The sequence below is a fragment of the Phycodurus eques genome, chromosome 16 (assembly GCF_024500275.1).
Source record: "Phycodurus eques isolate BA_2022a chromosome 16, UOR_Pequ_1.1, whole genome shotgun sequence".
In the NCBI taxonomy this organism is placed as follows: Eukaryota; Metazoa; Chordata; class Actinopteri; order Syngnathiformes; family Syngnathidae; genus Phycodurus; species Phycodurus eques.
The window spans coordinates 3,098,293-3,120,741 of record NC_084540.1 but is presented as its reverse complement, the minus strand read 5'-3'; the positions used below and the strand labels follow the sequence as shown (position 1 = coordinate 3,120,741).

At 45.2% G+C, this 22,449-nt stretch overlaps 2 protein-coding genes across 2 annotated transcripts in view; one reads left to right on the top strand and one right to left on the bottom strand.

Moving 5' to 3' along the window:
- Positions 1-11,935, top strand: part of slc1a9 (solute carrier family 1 member 9) — a 30,636-nt gene extending 18,701 nt beyond the window's left edge. Inside the window, 7 exon segments of the mRNA XM_061700806.1 lie at positions 1,255-1,381; positions 5,159-5,240; positions 5,242-5,393; positions 5,993-6,187; positions 9,598-9,732; positions 10,564-11,008; positions 11,701-11,935. Coding sequence (XP_061556790.1) covers positions 1,255-1,381; positions 5,159-5,240; positions 5,242-5,393; positions 5,993-6,187; positions 9,598-9,732; positions 10,564-11,008; positions 11,701-11,877 — 1,313 coding nt within the window. The 3' untranslated portion in view covers positions 11,878-11,935.
- Positions 11,936-17,153: 5,218 nt separating this feature from the next.
- Positions 17,154-22,317, bottom strand: kcna7 (potassium voltage-gated channel, shaker-related subfamily, member 7). The gene is made up of 2 exons (XM_061700869.1): positions 21,640-22,317; positions 17,154-18,023 (listed from the first exon to the last, which is right to left on the bottom strand). The coding sequence occupies exons 1-2, from the start codon at positions 22,315-22,317 to the stop codon at positions 17,154-17,156; spliced, it is 1,548 nt and encodes a 515-aa protein (XP_061556853.1).
- Positions 22,318-22,449: the final 132 nt, after the last annotated feature.

The window sequence follows — 22,449 nt, the reverse complement described above, 5'->3', positions numbered from 1 at the left end:
AGGTCTGTCTTGAGAAAACTGCAACAGATGTTCAACCAACACGACATTCTGGTACACTTCAAACCTGGTAACACCCTTAGACAAAGGGTGGTACACCCCAAAGACCAGCACCACATATGCAGAAAAGCAAGCCGACGTATGGGGTCAACTCCAGTAGTTCCTGAGAATTAGCGTCACTCGTGAAATCGCATAATTCTATTACAAAGTTCCTGTTACCATGGCAACCAATGTCAACATTTTCAAATGTTCTATATTTTTACAATTACATTAGGGGTTCATATATTATCAAATATTGTGTCCAAATTTGAAAAGCTTAACTTCACTTTCCTTTTGAAAAATAAAAAATGCACCATCCCTTGAGAAATTTTTTGTATATCAATTTAGGCTACTTAGGGTCTTTAAATGAGCATCTTCATAAGAAATAAGTTAAAAATCGAATTCCGCACGGCCAATTACATTTGTATGTGAATTGGTGTCAAGATATGTTGAGAAATAATGAAGTTATACCGTAATACTCTTATTCGAAGGCGTTTTTTGAGCTGATTTTCTATAGGCGATATCACAAAAGCATTCTACAAAAACTTTTTTTCCCCCACAGAAAGCTAAAGTTCTCCGGAACCCATCATCCGATTTCCAAAATGTTTGCCTCTTGCTACTAACATTGGGCCTAATACGGTTACTACTACTTCCACAATGACTACTACTATTACTAATATTACTTCAAATGATGGATTAGTATGCCTTTTCACTCATCACACCAGGCAACAACAACCTACCGTGATTGTTGACCACCCACAAAGAACACACCCACGAGTCATAGATAGGGAGACACCACACCAAAGATTTTAGAACTGAAGAAACCTTTTTTTCTTTTTCTTTTTTCTTTAACCCTAACCCATGACCACCCTTCCCATGACTGTGAACACAACCGCCACCACTACTACTGTCACTACCACTACCAAGTGAGGTTGTTTTTACAAATAGATTGACTGTTCTATTTTTGTTTGTGGTGCTAAAGCGCGCGACTTAGTGTTCCAAAGGGCACAGCCAAGCAGAAATCCAGGAAATTAACAAAATTCAGGGACTAATACCGTATATAATTTATGCATTTATGCTTAACTGAGCCGCCTTGTCACGATTCACACCTGTTTTTTTTTTTTAGATGTTTCTCAGCTGAATTTTTAGATGTTTCTCAGCTGAATTTTTTTCAACAATTATATAATAGGTCCTGATTGTGTTTGCGTGTCGCTTCAGGCTTGATCGGCTTTTTCATCACCTTTGGCATCTGTATGAGCAGGATGGGCGAGCGCAGCAAGATCATGTGCGACTTCTTCAACATCCTCAACGAGATCATCATGACCATGGTGTCCATGATTATGTGGTCAGTATATTGCTTTTACCCCTTCGCTCTCTCTCTCTCTCTCTCTCTCTCTCTCTGACCCAATGATTAATTCAATTTGCAGTAGTATTGACATCGGAAGCTAATGTTAAGGGTTAGCGCCGAACCCGAGTGTCGCACAGTTTTTTTTTTATTTTATTTCAAATGTTTTAAGAAGAATCACCTTTTATTGTCATGAACATGCATGCATGCACACAAAATTTGTTCTCTGCATTTTACCCATCACAGTGAACACATACACATGTTAGCAGAAAGAAGACACTGGAGTAGGGGGCAGCTGAAGCTGCCCGGGGAGCATTTCAGGGTATCAGTGTCTTGCTCAAGGACACCACGGGTGTGAGTCCGGGGGATGTTGGCGGATGGTCCAGTTGGGATCTTGAACCTAGGTCCCCCACGGTGGCAGGCGATGATCTTAACCATTGGGCCACAGCTGGCTTGGCTTTATTTCCACACGGCCGACTCCAGAAAACAAAAAAACATCTCGATTGTCCCTGGAGCTATGACTGGGGTTGTCGTAATGGTGACATCATGGCAACGTGTCAAGTCTTGAAAAGCTTCAAAAACGGATCGTTCAGACTGGAGTATCGTTCCTAGTGTTGAGGTTTTTCAACGGAGCAGCAGTGGTTTGAAAGGTGTGGCCTAACAGAGGTCTTTGACGTCGGTGTGCTGCGTGAGGGGGAAGCTGAAGGTGGAGTTCCAGTCTCTCTCGAACACGTCCCTCAGCTGCGATTGGACGCTGGGATCCAGGGACGAGGACACCGTCTGGTTCACCACCAGGGCGGAGCCCGCCGTGTTCAGGAAGTAATCTCCGGACCAGTTGGACGTGCTGATATAAGCGACCTGGTTTGTAACCATGTACTTGTTGTGGTTGACCCTGGCGAAGGCGATCTGCTTCTGCTCGGCGCTGGCGGGAACCACGAAGAGTCACACTTGGATGTCCAGCTTGCTCTTCGGTTCGTAGACCGACGCCGGCGACTTGAGAAAGGGGAACATGGCGAGAGGTGTACTGGACCAACAGCTGAGCAGCAGGCGCACTTCTCGTAGGCCGCACAGCGCAGTTGGGTGTCCATGTCTGCTCAGTACCTTTTCGGATGTGAGAAATCCATGGTGGGCCAGTAGTTCAATTTTCTGTCTTTTTGTCTTGAGTTTGTTGTCACATTTCTGTCGGGCCAATTATATATTACTCGTGCACTCACTGTAGTAGTCTCACCACGCTGCACTATTTGCAGATCTGTTGTTGACCAATACTGGCCACTCATGCCAGAGTAGCATCTGCTTCATTTGCACACTGACTGAGGAGTATCTGCAACATTTGCACAATCGACATTGTCCCAGACTATCGTACTACTCGCTTGAAGTCTCGGCACCCTTTGCGCAAAGGTCATTGCACGGGACTATTGCAATATTAGTCATTCGAACTGCACTAAGTGCTAGAGGACTCTGCAGCTTTTTGCACAATTCTGATTCTGATTCATAAGTATTCTCTGTCAATTGACTGTCTATTGTCATTCTAGAGCGGCTCCAACTACCGGAGACAAATTCCTTGTGTGTTTTTGACATACTTGGCAAATAAAGATGATTCTGATTCTGGTTGGAAGGTAATGTTGATATAATGGTGGTAATGTTAGATATAATGTTAGATATTAACATTGAGCTTCCTTAGCGGTTACATTAGCGCTAACATTAGAAGCTAACTTGAAAGTTACAGCAATTTTGGACGCTAACGTTGGACGCTAACTTCTGAATTCAACGTTAATGTCGAGCTAACATTTGAGGCAACGTTGGAGGCTAATGTTTGAAGCTAGCTTTGGAAGTAATGTCAGGCTCTAACGTTAGTCTTTCTTAGCGCTAACACTTGAGCTAACATTGGAAGGTAACTTCAGAAGCTAACATTGGAAGCTAATATCGGAGGCTAATGATGGAAGCAAATGCTAACTTTGGAGCTGTCAGACGCTAACATTGGTTTTCCTTGGCTATAATAGTGCTTACATTGAAAGTTAAAGTTGTCAGCCAACTTCGGAATCCAACGTTAGAAGTCTACATTGGAAGGTAAAGGTGTAAGCTAGTTTTTAGAAGTTTTTTATTATGTTCTGCAGAAACATTGTCTATTTGCGACTTGGCAAAGGTTGACTATATTTGGTAAAAAAAAAAAAATTTAAAAAATCTCAATTAGATGATTTTCCCACATTGTTAATCCCTTGGCAACTTTTACAAAACATGCATCTCTGCTTTTGCTCACTTGGGTCCGTATTTTATTTTGACATGCCGGAGAAAGTGCACATGGCCGACACTGACAGTGACTGAGAAGACGAGGGAAGACTCGCACACTAGATGCGCTGTGGGAACGCAGCATCGGGCGGGGGGGGGGGCATTGTGAAGGACATGGACAGATGGGATCCTGGACTCTGTGGTATGCGCAGATGCTGGGGGAGTACGAACAATGTTGACTTCTCCCACAGGGGACGATGTGGAACACCACCAGTGGTGGCAAAAGTACTCACTCCCTGTACCTAAGTGGAAATACAGATACTTGTGCAACATAAGACTGGTAAAAGTAGAAGTACTCATTTAACTAACCATTTGTTCAAATGGCAGGTTTTTTTTTTATATATAAAAGAACGATAAATCATTTAAAAAGCTGTTCGAGTAGGCTTTTCCTGCAAGGAGAGCCACAGTTGCTGATGCGCTTTCAGCCGTTTATTGAACTGTCAAAAACGCACAGAAAACACGCACAAGGAGCTGCTATAGGCCACTCCTCACTCGCAGACGCTTACACTGAAATAACCGGCCAACCATATATTCTTTACATTCTCTACTCTGTTTTTGTACAATACAGTGCTGTTTTACCGTATTAAAAACATAACAAAAAATGTGGTCTATTTGTTTTTTAGTTTACAATTGCCTATAGATGCCGCTAATGGCAACAAATCACATCATGATGCTCCTCAACTCACTTCAACATAGTTTCTTGGAATATTTCCTTGGCACCAAGATTCCACAAAACACTGTTATATGAAACATGGCTTTGGCCTGAGCACCAAAACTGTTGAGTTTTTCAGAAAATAATGGATGATGGGTCCCCCCCCCTGATTGGTGGGTCCCCCCGCCCCCGATTGCGAATCAGGAATGTGCGGAAGAACACTATTCAATCAATTAAAAGTTAAAGGTTATGAGCTCGCTCATGTTCATAAACTCGGAAGTTAAGGCACCACTGTATTGTACTTGTTTATTACCCACTATTGCAAACCATTGGTGACATAGGAGCAGCGGGAAGAAGACGAGGAACGTGGAAAGATGAAGTGACGTGGCCCAACTGGAGTAGGCGGGGAAGAAAAAAAATGTCCATGCGCAGCTGGTCACCGGAGGACGTGTGCATGTTCGTATCACTCGCGTTGTGTAAACACATTAGCCGGCAGCTAAACACAGAGGCCAGTGTATACAAAAACGCGCATACTACAAGGAACACATCCATCAGCGTGCACGCGGCACGCTTTGGAAAAACAACAGCGACTGGACCCCGACGTCGGAATGCAGCTGACTTGTCGGGAGTGACGCTGCTGGAGAGAAGAAGCAACTGGACGGGAATCTGAGTTGCTCGTTGAAATGAAGATTGATTCAATGCCGTGCTGAATACAAATGTGTTTGTGTTGGAATGCACGCGGGCCTCCGCCAAGGCCCGACAAACAACGACTTGACCAAGGGCCGGTGGATTAGGTTCTAGAGGAGTAACAACAGAGTAAAAATTGCCGCCTTTCTCAGGTACTCTCCGGTTGGCATCGCCTCGCTGATCGCGGGCAAGATCGCAGCCATCGGGGACCTTGAGGTGGTGGCGCGGCAGCTAGGGCATGTACATGGTGACCGTCATCGTGGGCCTGGTGATACACGGTGGTCTCATCCTACCCGCCATCTTCTTCGCCATCACACGCAAGAGCCCCTTCACCTTCTACTCAGGCATCTTCCAGGCGTGGATCACTGCACTGGGCACGGCCAGTAGGTAAGAAGGATGAAATAAACAAATATTTGTAGATACATTCGTAAAATAACCAATTTACGAAGACATTTATTGATGATTAGATAATTGAGTCACTAATTATAATGACATCATTCATGAATGATATGCATTATTACGTATGATTCAAATAATATTTGACCCACAGTCCAATTTTATTTATTTACTCATTCATTCATTTAGCAAACCTATAGCTTTCTGTTTTCAAACTCCAACGTGGCCGTCGAGCCCGGAAATGTTCCCACTCCTGGAACAACAAAGCGGAGGAGTCCAATAAGGTCCAAATGCTCTGCAACTTGTTATTTTGGCGCATGACTTGAGTCCAAATGGGAAATCCTATCAAGGTTTCCTCTAATTATATTACGAATCCAGCTTAGCCCGACCTCGGGAATCAAATTCCTCTAATACACGCACGGGATTGCCAGCATGGCCCGGACCAGCTGTCAGGAGGAGGTTCGCTCCCGCTCACATTTCTGCATTATTTTGTCTCCATGCCAACCTCCCCGTCGTGCCCCCCCTGCTCTCCCCACCTTTGCATGTCACCACCTGCCTGCCTATTTTATGTCCGACGTCTCAATATTTAGCGCCGGGACCTTGCCGGTGACGTTCCGTTGCCTGGAGGAGAACCTGAAGATCGACAAGCGCGTCACCCGCTTCGTGCTGCCCATCGGCGCCACCATCAACATGGACGGCACGGCGCTCTACGAGGCCGTGGCGGCCATCTTCATCGCACAGATGAACGACATTTCACTGGACGGCGGCCAGATTGTCACCGTCAGGTTGGGGTGAAAACACAGACTGAGTGTTTGAACACTTAAAATTGATTGATTGAACCTTTTTATTTACAACAAAAAACAAGAACAATCTACGGTATAAATGTCCCAGACTGAAACTCCATGTACTTATAGGGCTCTTTACATTATATTATTTATATATACATTAAAAGTTGTGACAGGGCTCTTTACTCCCTACCACCACAGTCCATTACATGCACATGCACGATAATGAAATGACTTAAAAAAAAAAAATACAACCTACACTCTAACAACAATAAAATTAAAATAAAAAAAAAACAAACTTAAAAATCAAATAAATTTTTTAAATATGCAATAATAATGGTAAATTATGAGTGCAAGAGGTCCCTTGCAGCGAGTGCTGCTCTTGCCCTAATAATAAACACTTAAATGTAATCATGCTATGATTTTATTGAAAGTTTCATAAAACTGAGATTAATGCAAAATAATTGGTTCAAATACAATGTGAAAAAAAATACATTTGATTGATCGAAAAAGAACGATGTCAACAATGTATTCATTAGCATCTAAAAATGTAAGTCTTTTCTACTCTAGAGACGGAAAAAATGATTAGACCACCCTTGTTTCTTCCGTTTCTTGTTTTGTGGTTCTGTCTTGTTCTTGCCTGGTACAACAAAAGGTACATTTGTTTGGACAAATGTGTTGATGACAACAAAGATAGCTCAGAGTTTGATTTAAGAGCTGATATCGTGCCATTTTCCATGGTTTCCAATTACCAATTATAATAACAAAATTAACCGTTTAACCTCATTTTCACCTCCGTGTCTTACCTTGACTCGTTGCCTTTGGTCATGTCATAAGATAAGGGAATACTGCTTATATCATAAAATCATGTAACGAATCCACCCATCCATCCATTTTCTGAGCCGCTTCTCCTCACGCGGGTCGCGGGCGTACCGGAGCCTATCCCAGCTGTCATCGGGCAGGAGGCGGGGCACACCCTGAACCGGTTGCCAGCCAATCGCAGGGCACATAGACACAAACAACCATTCGCACTCACAGTCACACCTACGGGCAATTTAGAGTCTCCAATTTATGCATGTTTTTTGGGATGCGGGAGGAAACCGGAGTGCCCGGAGAAAACCCACGCAGGCACGGGGAGAACATGCAAACTCCACACAGGCGGGGCCGGGGATTGAACCCCCGCACCTCAGAACTGTGAGGCTGACGCTCGAACCAGTCGGCCACCGTGCCGCCGATGTAACGAATCATAACGTTCAAATAAATGAAAAATAAATTACATTTCAATAAATGTTACACAATAAGAAAATTACAATACTTAAAATATAATAATTTAAGTATGCAATTATTAAGTTACAAGTTTGTAAAATGTGAACTAATGGAAACTAATTCATTAAAGAAATATGAAAAATATATTAATTGTAATATAACAATATTAACAATATATTCATTTGAAATTTTAAACATTGTTATACATCCAATAAAATAACTATAAAGAATAAGTAATAAATAAAAATAAAATGTAATCAAATTAAAGTGAAGAAAATAATGTATTCAGTAAAATACAAAAACCTATTTAATTAGCAATTTTTTATTTAGGTAGATTAATTCTTAATTAAGTACCGGCATGTTTTTACAGTTCTCTTGTGTATAAAAGTGTAAAAACAAATATTTAATGAGATATTTGAACTTAAACGATGATAAATAATACTAAATAATCCTATTTCATTAATGTGTGGATTCTCTTCATGGGAACATCAACCCTGTCATGGAAAATCCACCATTCATATTCAAAAATGGCACAAAACAAAGCTATGGCCATGATAATCTAAGATCCCTGGCAGATGTAATACATGCATACATAGTACTGTACTCCATGTAGAAATGTGGCAAATTCAATGATCCAAAGTTTTTGTTCTCCTTTTCCTTTGGATCCTAGGAGCGCTGTTTCGATACTGTGTGTGTTTGTGTGTGTCCGTGTGTGCTTGCATGCGCGCGTGTGTGTTTAACATTTGCGTACAATAGATTCCTGGCGGAGGTCTTGGCCGTTCCAGCAGACTTGCACTCGCTGACGAGCATTTCTTCTTTGTTTTCTGTGGTTTGTCAGTCTCGCGTGGTGTAATAATACCAACATTTTACTGGCCGCCGCATCTGTCTGCAGTTAAGACGCTTTTTAAACCAGCCCCGCTTTCATGTCGCTAAAGTTCAACTCCCGACGATGGCGGTCGGTCACATGGATTCAGTCTAGTCCTTTGGGAAAACCACATAATCTGCATTGTCAGGTTTGATGTATGGCAACGAACGTACGACCAGTCACCTTGTTCGTTCCTCATTCATGTGGTTTGACACTGATGGCAAACATTCGTCTGGGGACGGAGCAGTCGCAGTCGCAGTCGCACCGACAAATGATTCTCAGTGTGTCTACAAGTATTTGATTAATGGCAGCGTGACCACCAGTCTAACCTCTAAATACTGTATTGTCTCTTGTGGCCAAGAGATGGCCGTAAATATGCGACATGTTGCTGACAATCGGCTTCGCAGATGTCGCATGTCTACAAATGTGTGAGCAGACACTGGAGAAAGAAAGGTCAATGATTTCCAACCCTTACAAATTCAAATGACGGGGGGAAAAAATGGCCGACGCGGTGGAACATCAAGCTATCGTCTCCGTTCTCAGATGCTGTGGGCGTGAAACCATGCCCTGCTCAACTGTCAACTGTCAATCAAATCCCAGTACAATGGCCTGGGGGAAAAACGGACGTGTAGGCATAGCTAGCTAACAAACTGCACATCGCAATTAATCGGATAGCAGCTGATGCAAATGAAGCCGCTCAAGTTCTTAAACAGTGGGGGGAGCGGTGACTCATGCCGGGTCGCAGGTGTGTCGCCGGGCCTCATTTAAGCCACGCCCCCCCCCCCCCCAAAAAAGCAGGAAAACTCAATCCCTGAAAAATGTGTCCAAACAAATGGTCGCTTCCAGAAAAGGAAGAAGAAATAAAAACAAATCTTGTCTTCTTCTTGCAGCAAAGAACCACAAGTCTAGAAAAAAGCCACAGTACATGTCGTGCCTGGAACTAATAGTTTCCAATCATTTGTACCCAGCGGCAAAGATTTCTGCACCTCTCGGAGGTACTGCCCAGTATCGTTGTCATAGGGTCACGTTTAGGATATATGGAGCGGTGTGATCCATGTATCCTAAACCGAACCCTTTTTGCAACCTTCAACTGAGGTACCCAGCGCAGAGGTAAAGTACCTAAAGAGTGTGACCGAAAGAATGGTTGCTTCCAGAATGGGCTCAAGAAAAAGAAAATCCCAAATCACGGTAGTTAGCGAAGTTTCCAAGGGTCTAAAAAGTGACTGTTGGTGCAGTTGTTGCCACATGGCCTTGACGTAGTTGTCCTTTCTCATCCCAGCATGACAGCCACACTGGCCAGCGTGGGAGCGGCCAGCATTCCAAGTGCCGGATTGGTCACCATGCTACTGATCCTGACGGCCGTGGGCCTACCCACACAGGACATCAGTCTGCTCATCGCCGTTGACTGGCTGCTGTGAGTCAGGTGTCCTCTGAGAGGGATTTAGTGTCAGACTTGAGGAACCAATTTTAGGACTTCAGACTGGCTCGGCTAAAAGTTATGAAAGGCTTGACTTAGACTTGAACAACGCGATCTGACAAGTCTGGCCAAGTTCTACATGTACTGCATCATCGAGAGAGTTCCGATAAAATCGTGGAAAAAGAGAACAATAACGTGCAAGTGTTGCAACAAAATAAGAGACGCGACTAACTATGATATCAAACTCCGTCCGTCACTGTAAAACCTACAGAGACAGCTAAGCTCCTCTAACTTCACAGTTTAGCTTGCTTGATAGCTCGTTAAACATGAACCGAGCTCCATGTTGGTTATGCGTTTAATTGACGAGACAAAGTGATAGACAATACACAGACAGTCAGTGATTTGGAATGTGTTCGTACACTGACAGACTGAGCATGATTGGATGATGGAACATATGACATGCTTAACCCAAGTAATGACTTGACTCGACTTGCTTGATTTTTGCCACGGTAACATGGAACTTACCCCCACCTCTGGGTCTTCGGATGCAACCAGAAACCTTCTGTTTGGCAGAAGACCTCGCTCGGACAGATTGGTGTGGTCTTTTGGGTACGGTTTGCTAATCAAGCACACTGCTTTCCATTGCTTTGTCATTGGGCATGTGGAGGAGAAGGTTTTTGCCAAGTGGCTAATGTACGAATTTATGTTGTGACTGAGCAGTATTGTATGACTTGACTTACTTGAGTTAACTTACTAACTCGGGAGTGGTTTGAAACCTGAAGGTTAAGACTTAAAACTTGCTTATGACTTACTCCTTATACCACTCAGCGACCGGATGCGGACCTCCATCAATGTTGTGGGTGATTCTTTCGGGGCCGGCATCGTGGACCACTTGTCCAAAGCGGAGCTCCAGGAAATAGACGCGGCCGAAATGGAAATTCTCCCGGTGGAGGAGGAACTGGATTTCATCCCGCCGCCGCCCGTCCTGACCGAGATGGACCTGGTGGACCCGCTCAAGCCGCCCGAGCTGCCCCCCCGGTCGCCCCGTCCTCCCAAGCAGAACCACCACGGCCCCGTCCTGTCTCAGTCCCACTCTGTCAACTACTCGCCGTCCCGTTCTATCCGTTCCCCTTCGCCGCGCTCTATCCGTTCGCCCTCCCCACGTTCCGTGTGCTCCCGCTCCCACTCCCCTCGGCCTTTCCGCGCCCACTCACCTCGCCTCCTCTGCAGGACGGAGCCGGGCTACTCCGCCCTGCCAAGCCACGAAAACCAGGTACGAGCAGGCTTTGTGCTCCCTGTATTGGTATTTTATGTATTTTTTGCACAAGAAAATGAAACTGGCAGTCATTTCCAAAAATATCAATCCATTTTGTATCAATTGGTAAATAACTAATGGCTTTTTGAACAGCCCTTTTGCATCGCCACAATCGATGTCAGAGGCAGAAGTGGAGACCAAATTCACGACATGGTTGGCGTGGGCAGGAATGTACTATACTATAAAGTGGCGGTATTAACTCATATTTTATATATCGTAGCGGTTGGGTGCAATCAGGGTGAAAACCCTGCTAGCGGCGTGCTAGCAGGGTTTTCACTGCGGTCACATAACACCACCGGTCATACAAACTTTTCAGATGTTAAAATTGCATAATATGATAATTGCGATGTCATATTGAACCCTATGGATTAAGAATGGGTTGTCAATTCAATTCATATCTGAGTCAAGGCAGGTGACACAAATAGTTTGTACTTGTAGATTGGTAGGCAGCTAGCTAGCTAGATGTGATAGTGTTGGGTAGGTAGGTAGGTAATGACAGTATATGATAGGTATTGAAGCAGATTGGTTGATCGATGGTAGGTTGATTGTTGGTAGGTATTGATGTAGATGGGTAGTTTGGTCGGTAGGTAACGGTCAAACAGTTAACAGTCCTAACCGGCCTGGAATGATGTGTGCGTGTGGTCCCTCAGCTCCCTGCCCTGCCTCACCGCTACCGGGACCGCGACCGCGAGCGTCCGCACCGAGAGAGCGAGACGGAGGAGGAGGAAGAACGAGAGCGCGCCCTCGGCGAGCCCAGCGACGGCGAGGAGAGCGACGACACCGCGTACGACCGGCGGCACGCCATTCTACCGTGCGACCTGCCGTGAAAAACATCTCGTGTCCGCTTGTTTCGATTCGTGTCACAATCAAAACACCTCTCGTATGACGCTAAAATGATTAAATTCATTTATCTCTCACTGGTGTTTGATTCATAATTTCCAACAGAAAACGCTCCCCTCGTGAAAGCCTCGTTTGCACCAAGCAGCGCGGTTGGGTCCCGTTTGGTACAGGATGGAAAAAGGTTGTTCATCCTGTGCCACTTTTTGCTCACCGTGAACTTGGCATACAAAAATGGCCTGACATAGTCTCCGCCATTTTGTGTCAGCGTCAAGTGGACGATACCGCTTGGTCGAAACACGCCGTCGCTCCCGCATTCTCCTACCATCTCTCAGCACGTTGTAATTTTTCTTTATGTGATGTTCTTGCTTGATGACTCATAGTTGCCGAAACGCACACGTCACGCTTTTTTTTTTCCTTTTTTTGTTTTGTTTTTGGTCATTGTTTTGTGTTGACTTTTATTCGGATTCTTTCTGGTTGATCTGGAACGCACAGTCGCACACCTCCCACTTCCCGACTCCGCTTGAATGCCTTTCTTTTTTTCGACATGGCAGGACTGTGAAGGTGTGTGTGCGTGTGCGTGTGTGTGTATATATATACACAATAAAACCCCCTCCAAGAGTTCCTATAAGAGCGTTTTCTTTAACTTCTGTGGGAGGATTTGCTGTGCGAAAGGGGTCACACGTCACAGACGGGGGGATCACAAAGAAATTATTGGATGGCGCACACACACACAGGCATGCACACCATTGATGATACAAAGATACACATATCAACACACTTAATCCTCTCAAAGAAGATGGAGGGATGGTAGATGGGGGGTGGCGGCAGATGGCCAGAAAGACGTCAATCCTTTTCATTCTTCCCAGACAACATAAGAGCGCTGGATGACTGCGTGGCAGGCTTGGTATGTGTGTGTGTGTGTGTGTGTGTGTGTGTGTCTGGTCAAGTGACGTGAAGGTGAAAGTCGGACGATGTTCTGACGCGACGCATGTCAGTCAACTTCGGCGCAGTGACGCTCTAATCGGGCAGGTAGCACGTCAACGTGAAGATACGCAGCAGAAAGTGATAGTTGGTAGGAAGGCAGGTAGAACGTTGGTCGATGAATGTGTAGGTAGGTAGATGGGTAGTTGGATAGGTAGGGTTTGTCAACTGCTAGGTAGGTATGTCAAAAGTAGGTCGCGAGATGGGAGGGTCGGTGGGTAGATTACCGGTTGTGTAGGTCGGTAGGCCAGTCTGTCGGTAGGTAAATAGATGGGTAAATTGGCAACCCCAATTCCAACGAAGTTGGGATGAGGTGTACAACGAATAAAAACAGTATACAATGAATTGAAAATCCTTTAAAATACACATATATTCGATTGAATCAACTTTAACTTTCACAGTCTTTTTGGGAATATCTTGCAGGCATCAAATTCAAAATGGGAGTATATTTGCACACACATACACACAAAAACAATGTTTTTGTGTGTATGTGTATGTCAGTGTGAACATTGAATATCTTCTCTCTGTACTGTATTCAATTGAATATAAGTTGGAAAATATTTGCAAATAAATTGTATTCTATTTTTATTTATGTTTTACACAAGGGAGGCACAATGGCCGACTGGTCAGCATATCTGCCGGTTTTCTCCGGGCACTCCGGTTTCCTCCAATATCCCAAAAACATGCATGGTAGGTTGATTGAAGACTCTAAATTGCCCGGATGTGTGACTGTGAGTGCGAATGGTTGTTTGTTTCTATGTGCCCTGCGATTGGCTGGTCGACCGGTTCGAATATCGAATTGTAGCTATGTACTGTAGATGTGTGTGTGTTTTTTTTTTAGGTTGGTTGATATACATGTAGCTGGGTATATAGATAAATGGCTAGCCAGGTAGGTATACACGGTAGATATATACGTATGGTAGATCGGTCACATTTCAAATAAAAATACTGTAATGTAAGGTGTACTACAACTTCCTGTCCTGCGTTTCAAACGATCCTGTTGCAACTCATTCATGCTGAGCAACAGCGACCTCTGCTGCCGTGCGTGTTAATTACACCACTCCCACGTTAGCAACTGTCCTCATGGTGACTTATTTTATTTATCAGATGAATAAAGCAATAAATAAGAATTTTGTGTTTTACACAATTATGTATGGAGGCGTGGTTAGCACATCTGCCTCACAGTTCTGAGGACCGGGGTTCAAATCCCGGCCCCGCCTGTGTGGAGTTTGCATGTTCTCCCTGTGCCTGCGTGGGTTTTCTCCGGGTGCTCGGGTTTCCTCCCGTGTCCCAACATGTTGATTGAAGACTCTAAATTGCCCATAGGTGTGTATGTAAGTGTGACTAGTTGTTTGTCTATGTGTGCCCTGCGATTGGCTGGCGACCAGTTCAGGGTGTACCCCGCCTCTCGCCCCGGCCGGGGTCAGGCTCCAGTATGTTGGCAGCTTTTCTCTTGTGTCACATTCCAGAACTAAATGCTCTCTTCTGTTGGGCATTGACTTAAAACAACACATATGTACGCACATATTAATTATTAATCAAATATATGTGTCTGTGGATATGCAATATTCATCCAAGGGGTCCAGTGGGCATATTTTGGCATCTCCTGGTGCTATATAAGGTCACCTGAAGAATTCAAACGGCTTGTGTTTTGGAACCACCAAAATTAAAAAAAAATTAATTTGTGTCAATCAAAAGTGAGCATACATTGGGTGTATCTAATGATGAAGTGACCTTCATGGGATTCTTGGCCCAATTGTGACTTTTCCCGTCAAAACAAAGCAAATCAAAAGAACCCATGTGGCCCATGTGGCGTACATTAGCATGGGGATTATTTCAAGAAGGATGTTGATGTTTGTTGATGTACCGCCTTGCAAATAAAAAGCAGCAGCTGGACCAGCTCGGTCCACTGTGACCGCAAGAGGCGGAATGGCGTGAGTTTTACATAGTGAAGTCTCTTTTACGCGGCACGGTGGGTGACCGTTTAGCACGTCTGGCTCACAGTTCTGAGGACCGGGGTTCAAATCCCAGCCCCGCCTGTGTGGAGCTTGCATGTTCTCCCCGTGCCTGCGTGGGTTTACTCCAGGTACTCCGGGTTTCTTTCCACATCCCAAAAACATGCGTACTCGGTTGATTGAAGACTCTAAAATTCTCATAGATGCGAATGTGAGTGCAAATGGTTGTTTGTTTGTATGTGACCCAAAAAAAAATGTACTTGCGACACAGCATCAGTGCTCCTTTTAAGTCGACAGGCGGCATTTTAAAGTGACGCAATCAAAATCTCACTGGCCCGGAGACTAGTTGGTGACCTGACGGCGACTCGAGTCTCCACCGGTCGCGGAGACGTCTTTGCGACGTCTCCTGGAGACGAGCTGGGTTACCGAGGAGTCGCGGTGAAATCCGACATGTTCGATTTCATTGGAGACCTTTTGGCGACTCCTGTGTGTGCGCGTTGCAGGTATAGAGAAAAACCTTCACGGAGCTTAATGTCACAATTCTGAGCGCAAATCGTCACCAAAATGTATATGGACATCTCTACCCGCCCCCACTTCAACCTCTGAAAATATCCCAATGATCGCCCCAATATTTTGGATTCTATGTAAGTTAAAGCATCTTCCTCATTAGAAGACTGTCCACCACGCAGCACGTACACACAAACACATAATATATTATGTTTCATCATTATATAATATAATTATTTATATATATATATATATATATATGTTATATTGCAGCCATATGTTCAAATCATTTAAGTTCATTTTTTTCCCTCTTTAATGCACACACAACACCCCGTATTGACAGAAAAAAAACTGAATTGTTGACATTTTTGCTGATTTATTAAAAAAAGAAAAACTAAAATATCTCACAGCCATAAGTATTCAGACCCTTTTCTGTGACACTCATGTATTTAACTGGCTGAGCTCCAGAGATGCACTCGGGAGATGGGAGAAAGTTCTAGAAAGTCAACCGTCACTGCAGCCCTCCACCCGTCGGGGCTTTATGGCAGAGTGGCCCGACGGAAGCCTCTCCTCAGTGCAAGACGCATGAAAGCCCGCATGGAGTTTGCTAAAAAAAAAAACACCTGAAGGACCCCAAGATGGTGAGAAATAAGATTCTCTGGTCTGATGAGACCAAGCTAGAACTTTTTGGCCTTCATTCTAAGCGGTGTGTGTGGAGAAAACCAGGCACTGCTCGTCACCTGTCCAATACGGTCCCAACAGTGGAGCGCGGTGGTGGCAGCATCATGCTGTGGGGGTGCTTTTCAGCTGCAGGGACAGGACGACCGGTCGCAATCGAAGGGAAGATGAATGCGGCCAAGTACGGGGATATCCTGGACGAAAAAACTTCTCCAGAGTGGTCAGGACCTTAGACTGGCCTGAAGGATTCACCTTCCAACAAGACAATGTCCCGAAGCACAGAGCTAAAATAACGAAGGAGTGGCTTCAGAACAACTCCGTGACTGTTCTCGAATGGCCCAGCCAGAGCCCTGACTTAAACCCAATTGAACATTTCTGGAAAGACCTGAAAATGGCTGTCCACCAATGTTCACCATCCAACCTGACAGAACTGGGGAGGATCTGAAAGGAGGAATGGTTGTTTGTTTATATGTGCCCTGCGATTGGTTGGCGACCAGTTCAGGGTCTACCCCGCCTCCCGCCCGAAGATAGCTGGGATAGGCTTCAGCAGCGAGGATAACCAGTAAGGAAAATGGATGGATGTATATATTTATTAGATATCATTATCTATAATATACAGTACATAGGCCTATATGAGCGACTTCCAGGCGAATTGGTTGTCACGTTGTCTGGAGATGTCTCCCAAACATCTTTTTGGTGAGAGTGCAAGCAATATTTTGGTCTCCCGACTCATCAGTCTCAGCAGTCTCGGCGACATCTCGGCCAGAGATAGGGGTCTAAGATAATGTACCTTACGTATCGAGGATTAAATGTAACCGCTGTCTCAACATCGAGATGAACTGTTACAATCATTGAAAAAGCAAAACTCGGGCCTATACAAATGTTCTAACCAGGAGTTACCCTCATTAGCTTAGTTGCCACGCTAGCAGCACCAATACTAGTTGCAAACTCAAAAATCATCAAATATGTCACGAACTTCAAGAGAGGCCTGCTGGGAACCTGTCAAACTGATAATCCTCTGCGTTTCTGGGATCTGCCTTAGCGACAAGTCAATTGACCTGAATGAGGTTGATTGCAGGTTTTCCCTGTCCATGTCTCCTTTGAATTTTACAAAGTAGCTAACACCCTCGTCTGTGGTTCCTTCACACCTGAGTGACCAGAGGTTCTCTGAGGAGAACGTTCGCCCGACCAAGATCTCCATCTGCTTTGCTGTTCCTTCCATAGAGTGGTGTGCTTTCTCCTATATCCTCAGGCCCTTCATCCAGCTCTTCCTCGTTATCTTCGTCATCATCTTCCCAGATGGACGTGGACACGTGTTGGTACACGCTTGTGTCGTCCCGTTCCATCTCGCGGTGGTAGAAGTAGCTGAAGTTGGACACGATGACAGGCACGGGCAGTGAGATGGTGAGCACGCCGGCGATGGCACACATGGAGCCCACCAACTTGCCGCCTACCGTCTCGGGATACATGTCGCCGTAGCCCACTGTCGTCATGGAAACCACAGCCCACCAGAAGGCCTCCGGGATGCTGGTGAAGTTCGTGTCCGGGCGGTCCACCTCTGCGAAATAGACGGCGCTGGAGAAGAGGATGACGCCGATGAAGAGAAAGAAGATGAGCAGGGCAAGTTCTCGCAGGCTGGCCTTCAGCGTCTGGCCCAGGATCTGGAGACCTTTGGAGTGTCGGGACAACTTGAAGATCCTGAAGACCCTCACTAGCCGGATGACGCGGATCAGGGCTAATGACACAGAGGGCTGCGCCCCTTTGTCCCTGGCCAGCTCCGTGCCCAGTGTGACGAAATAAGGAATGATCGCGAAGAAGTCGATGGTGTTCATGACGTCCTTGAAGAAGTGTGTCTTGCTGGGGGAGCAACTGAAGCGCATAATGAGCTCAAAGGAGAACCAGCAGATACAGATGGTCTCCACGATGAAGAAGGGATCCTGGAAGGGGGAAAACACTGCCGAGTGTGGGAGGCTCTCGTTGCTTACGGCTGAGCGAAGAACGCTAGTGAACCTCTGAAAGACAAAGACTCTGGTTATCAAATGTGGGAGTGAGTCGTGTAAGTCATCAATAATAATAAAAAAAAAGTCTCAAGTCATAACCTTCAAAGTTTTAAGTCATTCCTAAGAAAATATAAAGCAAGTCAAGTCCGGTCGCCACTCATTTTAATTAGCCTACGTCGAGTTAAGTCATTACTTGGGTTTAGCGAGATACAGGTACATTTGCACGTACAGTACATTTGCTCATTAGCTACTCTGCACTCAGTACCTGTACTTGCATTAGTTAGCAAAACGAACACATTCGCATACAGAACAAAACTCACAACATAGACGATGCAATTTCCGGAGAAATTGTGTGTGAATGCTGAAATGATGAATGAAATATAGATTGATTTGAAATGATCTTGAATGTTATGAAATGATGTAGAGTGAGCTGAACAGTTAGAAGTTGGGATGTTTCGAATCAGTCAAAAAATGAGAAAACTGGATAATATGTTGTTGTTTTTTTATTTGAAAATTGGGCTTTTATTATGAACATTTTGTGAATATTTTAATAGAAATAATAAGATGGCTTCAACGATCCAAACATTTTGAAGTTGGAACAGTTTGAATCGGTCGAGAAATGTTGAAGGAGGAGGGAATAATGTCGAACACGTCATAATGTGGGCGAAAGTGGGTGAAAACTAGAATTTGGCTAATGTGGGAAATATTTTGTAGTTGGGAAAAAAAAGTAGTACTATTTATTTATCGATATTTTCGGAAAACATTTTGGGATATTTTCGAGACAAGGGCAGCACAGTGGACGACTGGTTAGCACATCTGCCTCACAGTTCTGAGGACCTGGATTTAAATCCGGCCTCGCCTGTGTGGACTGTGCATTCTCCCCGTCCGTGCCCCACATCCCAAAAAACATGTATGGTCGGTTAATCGAAACTCTAAATTGCCCCTGGGTGTGAATGGTTGTTTGTTTATATGTGCCCTGCGATTGGCTGGCGACCAGTTCAGGGTGTGCACACCCCTCTCGCCCAGAGTCGGGCTCCAGCATGGCCGCGACCCGAGTGAGGATAAACAGTATGGAAAATGGGTGGATGGATGGAATGTTTTGAAATGTTGAAGTCGGAGGAAATAATGTCGAATACAACTCAATGTGGGGGAAATGTCGGTACTTGAATGTGGAAAAAATGTGGAAAATGTTTTCCAGTTGAAATGATTTGAATCGGTCAAGAAATGTTGAAGGAGGAGGGAATCGTGTAGAACAGGTCATTATGTGGGAAAACGTGAAGTGTGGGGGAAAATCTTGGAATTTGGGGAATGCAAGAATGTGTTTTGAAGGTGTTCTGAATGAGCTGAATGTTTTGAATGTGGAAAATGAATGGGAAATGTGTGTAAAATGTGGGGGATGTGTTAAAGGAGAACATGGTGTGAATTGGATGAAAAGTGTGCAAGTAGTGGCACGACAATTAACGGAAAGATAATAATACCAAATATTCTTTCAGCATTCACACCATTCGTTTTTTTTTCCAGTTTAAATGGACTTGTGGGGTACCAGGACTTACGTACCAAGACGACGAGTAATCGTCATTGGTTAAATTCAAGGTACCTCATCACTAAACTACTCATGGATACTTCAACATGGTCACCGGGAGCTGGGGGTCGCACCTACAACCTTCGTACTCTAGTACAGTTCGGTTGAGTTTAGTACAATCTTTTCCAGCATTTCCAATGGTAACATTTCCAAAATAGCCAAGCTGTCCCTCTTTTCAGCAATCTTTTGTTGGCAGACTATATAGTACAGTTTGCTCGTTAAACGCTCCATTTATTGGTCGCTGATGTGGTTTATGCCAAGAATTGCCATTGCGACATGGTCATATGTGACAAAACCAGGATGGAAGTGGTTATTCAGCACACTAGAAGAATTTGACGTTGACGCTAACATTTACCACTCCTCTGCTTACACTTGGTCCGCGTGAATTTTCCACCCAGACTTTCATTTCCAGGTCTATATTTAAAACGATTGAATGGAGTTTCACACCAATCCAGACTCGTTTTCTGGGAAGTGGGCGACTTCACAGAACTTGGCACTAACGAGCCGGCTCAAGTTACCCTTGGTTATCGCAGCGCTCGACTTATTTTTGCATTTTTCACGCTTTGCTATGTCAGTCCTGACTGTCCGGACTTGATTTTCTATGCCGTACGTACCCTTCGACTCATCATCACTTCGCAGTCATTTCCCTGCCTACGCTAACCTTAACCCAACTCTAACCATAATTCAAGTCCTCGTCAAAACCCTGACCCTTCTCTACCTCGGGCCCTAAACAAAATCAAAACCCTAAACCCAACCCCTAAATCAAACCCTTATCCTTAACTCCAAACTCAACTCATATTCCAAATCAAATTACCCAAGCCTGATTTGCTTTGGTGACCACCCTGGTAGCTTGTCATGTGTCTTGTCCCGGTGGTGTTTTCAGTGTGCACAAGTTTATTAATATACATTATCATATCTGGATGGCTTATCCTTCATCTAAATTTAGGGGTCTCCATCTCAGAAGGGTAACGCGAGAGCACCTCATCTGCTTTCCTTGCCTCTATGCACTTGGCTCTACCTCGTCTTTTGGAATAGCGTCTCCATCTGAATGTGTTTTCCCTTTACATCTCTGCCTTCAGACTTCATTTTTTTTGCTTCCTGGATACTCAAGGAAAGAGATCGCTGATTTCCCCCATTTTCCTTTCCCTCTCCTATTTACCGGAATGGAGTTCATCTAAAACTTGACTCACTGTCGTCTCTCCTGATTCCCAATCCCTCAGAAATGTCTCTCCACCGTTTTTGCTTGGAAAGGGGACACCTGTCACCACCTAAGATCACCCCCCCCCCCCCCCCCCATGTTCACCTCATTACCACCTTCTTGGCACCCTGTCACAGAGCCTCCCTGTTAGCTCTATGCATTCTAGTGTTGGGAATGTCCATCCAGTTGCCCATCTGTTTTCTATACCAATTATCCCTTTTAGGTTCACTGGGGTAGTCACTGACGGTGTAGTGGTACACTCGCCTGACTTTAGTGCAGGCAGCGTGGGTTCAGTTCCCACTCAGTGACGGTGTGAATGTGAGTGCGAATGGTCGTCTGTGTCTATATGTGCCCTGCTGACTGACTGGCGACCAGTTCAGGGTGTAGTCCGCGCCTTTCGCCCGAAGTCAGCTGGGATAGGCTCCAGCGTCCCGCGACCATAATTCGGTCTTCCATGTACCTAATGTATGCGTTTTCAGTCTGTGGGCTGAAGTCTATCCCAGTGGACAGTGTACTTCAACCTGGATTGATCACCACATCAACTCTTTTCGAAATTGTTAAGGTACAACTTGAAAACTCACCAGTATTCTATGATACGGCGTGCAGAGGCCGCCTCGTGAAACAAGTATCATCGAGGGAGATCAGAAGGGTATTCAATTTGGATTCGGGGATTATGTTTTTGAGAACTAAATCTTGAGAACGTCATTGGTCACTATAAAACCCACATAGACACAGAAGCTACATCAACTTCACAGTTTAACTAATCAAACATGAACTAAGACAAAGAGACAATACAGAGAGCGGTTTGTGAGCATAAAAGACGCGACTGCGTTAGGGTCACCACATACCTCTCTCTGCTCCCTCTCGTTCCTGAACTCAGGAAGGGTCTCCAGGCAGAAGATGAGGATGGAGATGATGATGACCAACACGCTAACGATGGCAATGATGCGGGCAGCACTGGATGACTCAGGATACTCGAAGAGCATCCAGAGCCGGCGTCGCAGCTCCCCGCTGGGCAGAGCTCGCTCCTCCTCCTTGGGGAAGCCCTCGTCCTCCTTAAAACGTTCCAGGATGTCTTCATCCAGCTGGTAGAAGCGCAGCTCCTCCAAGAACACATCGCGCGGCACGTTGGCGGGCCGCCGCAGTCTACCGCCTGACTGGTAAAAGTACAGGATGGCCTCGAAGCACACCCGACTGCGGTCCAGGAATATCTCGTTCCGCGCGGGGTCGAAGTAGCGCAGCCGCTTACGGGGGTCTCCCAGTAAGGACTTGGGGAACTGGGCGACGGTGCGCAGCTGGGTCTCATAACGCATGCCCGACACGTTGATGGCCAAACGCTCGGTCAGGGCCCAGCCGCTCCTGCATGGGGTGCGCCTCTTGCCCCGCTTGGTGTCCCCACCCGAGGGCGGCACCACCACCTTCCCGCTCTCCTTCTCCTGCTGATTGTGCTCGTCTTTGGCCCATTTTTCCTCGTCCTCGGACAGATGCTTGTCTTTGCTACCGCCATCCTTGTCTGGGCTTGCCATTTCTCAACCTTAAATCGATACAAGACCACTTTTAAGGACTCAAAATCAATTTATTTGATCTTCTAAGCCAAGTCAAGCTCATTTTGCTTGCGGGTCATATTGTAGTTATGGTTTCCTTTTGAGGACATATAT

Coding starts and splice junctions, on each gene's coding strand:
- kcna7 (XM_061700869.1), bottom strand. CDS start 22,317: ATGGCAAGCCCAGACAAGGATGGCGGTAGCAAAGACAAGCATCTGTCC. Junction 18,024..21,639: donor ACGAGAGGGAGCAGAGAGAG/GTATGTGGTGAC, acceptor TTTGTCTTTCAG/AGGTTCACTAGCGTTCTTCG.